The sequence below is a fragment of the Lampetra planeri genome, unplaced genomic scaffold (genome assembly GCF_965212315.1).
Source record: "Lampetra planeri unplaced genomic scaffold, kcLamPlan1.2.h2 scaffold_845, whole genome shotgun sequence".
Classification (NCBI taxonomy): Eukaryota; Metazoa; Chordata; class Hyperoartia; order Petromyzontiformes; family Petromyzontidae; genus Lampetra; species Lampetra planeri.
The window spans coordinates 27839-37383 of record NW_027615667.1 but is presented as its reverse complement, the minus strand read 5'-3'; the positions used below and the strand labels follow the sequence as shown (position 1 = coordinate 37383).

The 9545-nt window shown below is 42.6% G+C and overlaps 1 protein-coding gene across 1 annotated transcript; it reads left to right on the top strand.

Moving 5' to 3' along the window:
• Positions 1-82: 82 nt before the first annotated feature.
• On the top strand, positions 83-4722 carry LOC144742073 (uncharacterized). The gene is given in 2 exon segments (XM_078624575.1): positions 83-2205; positions 2207-4722. Coding segments are annotated over 2 exon segments (1491 nt in total). The 5' UTR covers positions 83-1533; the 3' UTR covers positions 3026-4722.
• The last annotated feature ends 4823 nt before the right edge of the window (positions 4723-9545 follow it).

The window sequence follows — 9545 nt, the reverse complement described above, 5'->3', positions numbered from 1 at the left end:
TACATTATAGACTGCCAGTACACTTAACTCCTATTAAGAACCAGGCCTATCTACATTAGTGTTTTTTTTATTATTTTTACTATTTCGATTTTTATTAACTCATTTTTTTATTAAGATTTTTCTATCTACTTGACTGTACCGAAAGAACCAAGAATATAGTACTTAACAGTGCTGTGATAAGGCTTAGACCCATGCAGGGCCCCCGGCCTCGCGCATGCGCAGATGTGTGTTTTGGCGCGCGCTCAGCGTAGTAATATAATCATTAATAGTACTAAATTGTTATACCATGGAACCTCCTTCGCCTTTTAGCGTCCTCTGGTCTAACACTGTTTGAGACTAGGCTCGAAAGAAAGCTGTCTCTGGTGTAGACCAATCAGTTTCAAGGACATTGCATATAGTATCCGTGATTTTTTTTGCATTTTGACTGCAAATATTGTGGTTAATGCAGACATGAATCCTTGTAAAAAGGTTTCAGTTTTGTTGCCAGAAAAAAAGGGGAACAACCCTATTATTATTATATTTTGGTACTGGCAAAGGAGGTCTAATGATGTAGATGCTTACCCCGAGCCCTCATTACTTTGATAGTGCATTGTCTTTGAGCTGTACGCCTTTTGGCGTCATCTGGTCTAGCACCAATTGAGACGAGGCTCTAAAGAATGCTGTCTCTGGTGTGGACCAATCAGTTTCAAGGACAATTCATATATTAGTGTTTTTTTGTTTGCATTTTGACTGCAAGTATTGTGGTTAATGCACGCATGACTCCTTGTAAAATGGTTTCAGTTTTGTTGCCAGAAAAAAGGGGAACAACCCTATTATATTAATTACATGGTGAAGTGTGAGGAAGCATTAATACTGAGCAGATGAAGGTGGCCAGGCATGGTTTTGGACACACCACCACCTTTTTACCATGCGGGTGTGTGACAGTGTCAAGTTTGTATTTGCAGTAAAGTATATTAACTATTGAACATGTAGGTTAAATCAAAACAATAGTTTAATTTAGTTTTCCTCTGGGACTTTTTGTAAGAATGGAAACAGTCAGGAAAATATCTCAGCACATCTGCAGCTGAAGTTAGATCTGTTCATCCGAGCATTCAAGCAAATCTGAGCCTGGCTTCCACCTCAAAGTTTCGATTGAACATTAATTTATGTATTTCTGCATAATACAAATGGTATTATTTTCAACACACTTTGCTATTATAGCTGAATTTTTCTTAAATATTCCTTTCATAGCTAGACAGCCGAAATTGTGTGCTTGGAGTTTTGGGTAAACATTCATTTTGAAGATACTAGAGCATCCAGGCATATTTATGACCATTGGCCCTCTCATTGTGTGCCTTAACAGCCCACGTGATGAATTGGGGAATTATTTTCACTATATCATGAATATATGAATAAGTATAGATGTGTAAGTCATGTGTGACTGTGTATATATGTGCATTCCTCTGTGCCTTGATACTGATGTAGATGGTGTGGATATGTTTTTCTGTCTGCAGCTGACGCTTCCTCTGACTCTTCCTCAGCAGAATTGGTCTGATGGAGCAAAGGGACTCGGCACAGCTCGGTACAAGAAGGAAACAATGCGACCAGGATGCAAACAGCACGGATCGTACTGGAAGTTTGACACACCACCAGAGAACTCACACAGGAGAAAAACCATTCAAGTGCACTGTGTGTGACAAGGCATATGCACAGTCATCAACTCTTCAGATCCACCAGAGAACACACACGGAAGAGAAACCTTTCAAGTGCAGTTTGTGTGTAAAGGTATTTTCAGGTTCATCTCCTCTGAAACGACACCAGATAACACACAGGGGAGAGAAACCCTTCAAATGCCTTTTGTGCGATAAAGCATTTGCAAAGTCATCATATCTTAAAAAACACCAAAGAACACACATGGGAGAGAAACCCTTCAAGTGCAGTGTGTGTGAGAAGGCATTTGCAAAGTTATCAAATCTTCAAAGACACCAGAGAACGCACACAGGAGATAAACCCTTCAAGTGCACTGTGTGTGAGAAGGCATTTACAGAGTCATCAATTCTTCACGACCACCAGAGAACGCACACAGGAGAGAAACCCTTCAAGTGCACTATGTGTGAGAAGGCATTTACAGAGTCATCATATCTTAAAACACACCAGAGAACGCACACAGGGGAGAAACCCTTCAAGTGCACTATGTGTGAGAAGGCATTTACAGAGTCATCACATCTTAAAAAAACACCAGAGAACGCACACAGGAGAGAAACCCTTCAAGTACACTGTGTGTGGAAGCGCATTTGCACAGTCATCACATCTTCAGAGCCACCAGAGAACACACACAGGACAGAAACCCTTCAAGTGCACTCTGTGTGAGAAGGCATTTGCAAATCCATCAAATCTTCATATTCACCAGAGAACGCACACAGGAGACACACCCTTCAAGTGCACTATGTGTGAGAAGGCATTTACAGAGTCATCACATCTTAAAAAACACCAGAGAATACACACAGGAGAGAAACCCTGCAAGTGCACTATGTTTGAGAAGGCATTTGCAAAGTCATCTAATCTTCATAGTTACCAGCGAAAGCACACAAGGGAGAAACCCTTCAAGTGCACTGTGTGTGGGAAGGCATTTGCACGGTCATCACATCTTCAAAGACACCAGAGAACACACAGGCATCAGAAGATCCCCAAGGAGCGGAGTCTGAAATCGGCTTGTGTAAGTCCAAGTGCTGCAATGAGCCCATCCCTGCTGAAAAAAGAACCAGAATTTAATTCCAGCTTGGACGCAATGAAATGTGTCAAGGTGGATTTTGAAAAGGTGAAATGTGAAGAAGTGATGGTGAAGAGCGAAGAAGCGATGGTAAAATGTGAAGATGGAGATTTAACTCCAAAATGTGACCTTCACATCGATGGAGGCAACGTGAAGCAGGAGGAGAATTATCACTGTGAGGCAGAGCGAGGTAACTCCCAGGAGTTTGTGGAAGTGGAGGTGTGGGTGGACTTCTTAGACAATACAAAGTCAAATGGAGACCCGGTAGATATGTAAGCTTGAGACAATGAAGCCCCAGTAGATTCACATTTGTCACAGGCCTTTAATTACATTAAAGTGAAGTTGCACACTCAATTCCTAGGTTCAGCCTGCCGAGTAAGAGGGGCCAGTATTTGCAGACCTGTGGGTTGGGTAGATCTCTAACCAGGAGCCAGAGCCAATACGCTCCCAAGCATTCATAATGTTATAATATTATAATGATGCTTGTTTAATCGCCTCAGCAGCTCGGAGTTTTGTATCATATCTCATCACAAACACTCGAAGAGCATGTTGTGCATATGCCTTTTCCAAAAAAAATTATTAAGTGATTCTGCCTTTTTTGGTAATAATTTTGATCGGGATGTAGCGCTGGGGCAGAGAAAGGGTGAGTCGCCCCCCTGCCTCCTACCTTGCCACCAGACCGGTGGAGGATAATAACTCACAAGCCTGCTTGGAAAGTAATACAATTTAATTTAAAAAATGGCAAACCATAAAATGGAAACAGCAGGGGTCACGAACCTCCCTTGGACTTTGAAATCCACCCAAGGGCAGTTAATCATCATGAGCTGACTGGGTTTTTAAAAATACAACAGTGAAGTTCGAAGCTTAGCTATATGTTCAACCTCAGGATATCAAAATATACTTGAGAATAAGAAGCACAGATCCCTGGCGATATAGACGGGGAACAAAGGTTAATAAAACCCTCGGAATATACTCGGTAACAACTACGGTATACCATATCTTGGTTAAGCATGAACCAAATAATAATTATGAAAGTATTAGACCTAGGGTCATTCAGAAGAGATACAATGTGAAATATGTCAATCTCACGAACAAGATAATGTATTCCATGGGATCAGAGTCTCACCAAACGCCTTCGTCTTCCAGTAGCTAACAGCACATGGTAGCAGTAAATTATGTATGCAGGGGGGCGTCTTCCCCTAATATATCAAATACCATGCAAGAATTCCAAACAGCGACGTGAGTGCAGTGAATGTTGCTCTAAACGGACTTCGAGTCACTTGCAGAGTCAAAACTGCGGAAAGTGGTACGGTATCAAGCTATAAGAGGTGAATAAAAAAAATTACTTCCAACTCGTGATGAGAGGACAGCATACATGGTGACAGCAAGCACACTCCTGCACAATAGGTCACGACTTCAAAGGCCACAGCGCCCCTTTTTGACAGAGACTGCAAGTCTGATGCAAATTTTTTTGAACACTTCCAACCCGTTATGGGATTGTGGGGAACGCTGCCCAAACCGAATACACACACAGGGAGACAATTGTGTTAAAAGCTTTATTTTCATCACAGAATCTTGCCCGCGAATGTATTAAAGCCCTTAGCCAATTGATGAACATTTGTTAGACAAGCAAGCACACTACCGCACACCATTATTTCAAGGCATTACGTTAATTGCATAATCTAACAAATTCATTGAGGTCTACCTTTGCTTAGGCACGTTTCTTTATTACCGTTCGTATGAATATTGTCACATTAATTAAAAAAACTTTTTTCCTGTCGCTGTGTATGATCACCACTCTGAAGAATGAGCCAATTGTTCTGTTACCCAGTTTGACAAACATAATTTTTGAGGGTTAAATGTACGGATCAATGAGGACATCTCCAGGAGTACTGTGTTGGCATTTTTAGCATAAGAGTTCGCATATTAGAATGTTACGTGTTTTTTTTAGATTAAAGTTGCTTTACACAGAAGAGTCTGAGTGGTGTTTTCCTAAGTCCATGCATAATATCTTTGTAACCTATGAAAGGCATTTTTTGTCCGTCTGCGTACACTCGCTTGCGGGGGATTTGGCTCTCGGACCGTGGGGTTTACCGAGAAATGTTTTGCCAGGAGGCACGCCCCGAGCCCCGCGGTGGGAATATGCATTTCCGTTTTTTAGTCCCTAAACTTTAAAGCGGTTTAATTATCCATTTAGTGCGATATTTATTTATTTAGTACACCGTTGCGTATGCGAGAAACGCTGACCAAGGGTTGCCCCTGGCAACGGGCAGGGTGGACGCCATTTCTCACCCGCGTTAAAAAATATGCGCACATTTACATGCGACGCTGCGGTAAATACATCAAAGTTTCATGTCCTCTACTCTCTCCCCCCCCCCCCCACCCCAATGTGTGCAATTACTATTATAGGGTCGGTAGATAAAAAAATTATAGAGATTAGACTATTATTCTAGCGCAGGGGTGGGGGGTAGCGGCCCAGCCCCCAGCCTCGCTCGGCGGGCAATCTATGCGAGGCCAGAGGCTCTGCACGGGACTAGGCCTCGACACCCCACTCTTGTTAGAGTCGATATACCCAGCATTGCCCGGGGGGAAAATACATTTAAAAACTTCTGAAAACTTTAAAACATAACATAGCAATGAAAATGAAACTCAGTAAATTAAAATAAACCCGAGCGCGCCATGAAACGATTCTTTAAATATAGACTGTACAAATAGTTATTAAGCTGGGTGAGTGTACTGGCAGTTCATAATGCAGACTGTAGCCTGCTTATTAAGTAAAGTAGCAGGTACCACCACAGTCAGTATGCACTGCTGTAATCATAGCAGGTACCACCACAGCAGTATGCACTGCTGTAATCATAGCAGGTACCACCACAGTATGTACTGCTGTCATAGCAGGTACCACCACACTCGGTATGTACTGCTGTCATCATAGCAGGTACCACCACCACAGTACTGCTGTGATCATAGCAGGTACCACCACAATCGGTATGTACTGCTGTCATCATATCAGGTACCACCACAGTCGGTATGTATTGCTGTCATCATAGCAGGTATCACCACAGTATGTACTGTCATAGCAGGTACCACCACAGTCAGTATGCACTGCTGTGATCATAGCAGGTACCACCACAGTTTGCACTGCTGTAATCATAGCAGGTACCACCACAGCAGTATGCACTGCTGTATTCATAGCATGTACCACCACAGTCAGTATGCACTGCTGTGATCATAGCAGGTACCACCACAGTCAGTATGCACTGCTGTAATCATAGCAGGAACCACCAGTCAGTATGCACTGCTGTCGTGAAAGCAGGTACCACCACAGTCAGTATGCAGAGCTGTAGTCATAGGATACCACCACAATCAGTATCCACTGCTGTAATCATAGCAGGTACCACCACAGTCAGTATGCACTGCTGTAATCATGGCAGGTTCCACCACCACAGTATGCACTGCTGTGATCATAGCAGGTACCACCACAGCAGTATGCACTGCTGTATTCATAGCATGTACCACCACAGTATGCACTGCTGTGATCATAGCATGTACCACCACTATGCACTGCTGTCGTGAAAGCAGGTACCACCAGTCAGTATGCACAGCTGTAGTCATAGGATACCACCACAATCAGTATCCACTGCTGTAATCATAGCAGGTACCACCACAGTCAGTATGCACTGCTGTAGTCATAGCAGGTGCCATCACTGTCAGTATGCACTGCTGTAGTGATAGCAGGTACCACCTCAGCCGGTATACACTGCTGTAGTGATAGTAGATACTGCTATCGAGTTGGTAGATACTGCTATATAGAGTTAGTAGATACTAAACAGTATATACCACTACAGTCAGTCAATACTGCTACAGTCAGTATATACTACTATACAGTCAGTACATACTAGTACGGTGAGTAGCTATTAGAGTCCGTAGATACTATAGAGTGAGTAGATCTTGCTATAGAGTTAGTAGTTACTACTATAGTCAGTGGATACTACTATAGTCAGTGGATACTACTATACAGTTAGTTGTTACTACTATAGAGTCCGTAGATACTACTGTAGGCCCAGTAGATACTACTACGGTCAGTCGTTACTACAATCAGTAAATAATACTCCAGTCAGTAGCTACTACTGGCTCAGTAGATACTACTGTACAGTCAGTAGATACAACTACAGAGTCAATAGATACTACTTCCTCTGTTGTATGTAGGCTGATGTAAATATAATTTTTGAGGGGGGGTGTCCACAATTTTCGGAAACCTTTTACATCAACTATTTACCCCACAATTTCTACAACATTTTGGACTTTTGCAAGCTTCTTATAATTTTGTTGGTGGAGAAATGTACAAACGGCCCACCGGGCTTTCACAATACCTTAGTATCTGTGTGTGTATATGTAAGGTTTTTAAGAGACAACAAACTCCGTGATAAGAAGGCTCAGCTAATCGAGTCTCTCACCTTTCTGAAGAGATGCCGCGACTCTAAGGTAATACCAATCGGATTTACTCTAACCTCTGCTGCTGTAACTCATTCCACAAGTAGTGACTAATCCCATATCTGCATTTCCATAAATATGCTAAATTCCTCTTGATATGCAAATCCCTTTGTCAAGGCGCTCTTCCCCCTCCAACCCAGCTTAAATATACGCTGCCAAGCCTGGTGGTGTTCATTCAGACGCTGTCTTTCCGACAGACCTGTTCTTCACCTGAGGACGGCTGCTTGCGTTGTGGCCGAAACGTGAGAATTCCCTTCTACGTGACTTTACTGAAAGAACCAAGAAGATGAATCCCTGCAGTCATGAAAGCTTTAAATCGAAAATTTTAAGAGAAGTTTTTAAAGATATTTTTCACCCGGGCAACGCCGGGTACTTACCGCTAGTAACTAATAAATGAAACTGAAAACAGTCTGGAACAAGCGTCGTGGTGACGTCACCGCCACTTCGTGGCGAATGACAGTTGTCTTCTTTTGGCTTCTGAGGTGCTGCGTTCCTTGGAACGAAAATACCTCAGGTCCCCAGCAGGGGCGCTGGGTCAGCGTGTGTGTTGAGCACACAGCGCTCTCGGCTGCTTCGTCAGTCTCTCTTCACCGCTGAGGTGATTGCCGAGTCGGCACGCTGGTCACTCTGTCGGCAGTGCCAGTGCTGGCAGGGATGATGGGTCCGGCTCCGTCTGCGTCGATGTGCGCGATCATCCCGTCACCAGAAACCACTCGCACCAGACACTGTTGATCCTTGTAGACTGTGGAGCGACTTGGAGAGACAGCGCCTGTCGTCTCCACCCCCCCCCCCTCTTCAAGAGAGTCCTCTTCCAGTTGTTTGTACGACTCGTGCTGCAGAGAGGACACGCTACAGATCAAGTTATATCGTTCCGTGTCAGTCTCTGATCCGACCCTCAACTAAACTTCGCCTGTGGGTTGCGATTTCAAGGGACACTCTCACGAATAGTGGTTGCACCAGTTTTCCCTCAAAGGGTTGACTTTGATCTGAGCACAATCCGAACGATTGTCACTATGATCGTGTTTGCTGTACAGAACGATCTCGCCACCGGGAATAGTAATGCTTGGCACTCTTCCCCACGTCTGTATTGCAATACTGCGAGCATCAGCCATGGCTGGCAGCCTCAATGACGCAACAACAAAAAACTCTCCGTGATGCGTGGCTTCTGACGATGCAGAGCTCCCTATCAATTTGCCAGTCACGAGGGCAATCCCCGGAGCCGACCACTCGCAGTACTTCTTCTTCTTTCATATGGCATTGTGAAAAGCAACAGTTGTTATTTTAAATGATCTTCATGAATGAATGCAAAGGTTTCTTATCCAGTCCAATGATGTGGTTGATGCAGTGTGAATTTTAGCGATACCGCCAGGATGTGCATGGATGGAGCATTCATCGGTGATGTGCTTGATGGTTTGGACTTCTCCAGTCGCAGTTGGGTGTTTCGTTGAGCAGTGCTGATTTCTATTCTTGCATTCTTGCTTATATATATTTTCCACCTGTTGTATATATTCGGTCTGAAAAATTATAAAAATGTAAAAAATGAAATGAAATTTTTTTAAACTGTAATGTTCCCGGAATTATGCTAATTTATTTAATCATGAAAATGTTGCGTGTATGCTAATTAGGTAGGTGTAATTGTATTCAGTTATGCAAGTGTATGTAATTATGCTAATGCATTCAATTATGATCATTAGCTTCTGCTTCGTTGTCTCGGGTTGTATTATCACTGGTCAACAACAAAAACGTTTTTTTCTGGCCTGGACTTTTGCAGCTGTTCTAGACTAATTTCAGGGTGCTGATTCCAAATCTGATCTCAGATTTGCTCTATCACATCTCATTTTATGCTATCGGCATACCCCATTTTCATTGATTTTACCCGAAATTAACTCTGTCACATATGATTGCAAGTTGTTGCGAGTCAGTGACTGATTTAGTGTTAAAATATGGTGCTGTATTTTTAGGATAGTGTGTTTATAATAAATTTATGTAGATATCCACATTTATTTAATATTTTTCTTCTGCAGTTTTTATTGAAAATGCAATATTTGATATCTCAAAAACCTGATGTGATAGACACAAACTGATGCCAGATTTGGAATCAGCACCCCAAAATTACCTTAAGACCATTGGAATACCTTATGCCAGAAAAAGTGTTGACCAGTGAATTATCAATCAGGATAAAACAATGATTCTCACTTTAACTTTTACTGATTATGTCTTAGTGTGTTATATCAGGTCTCAAAATTGAGATCTCTCCGCAGGATATAGTTCTTATAATTAATATTATTATGCATGGACTTAG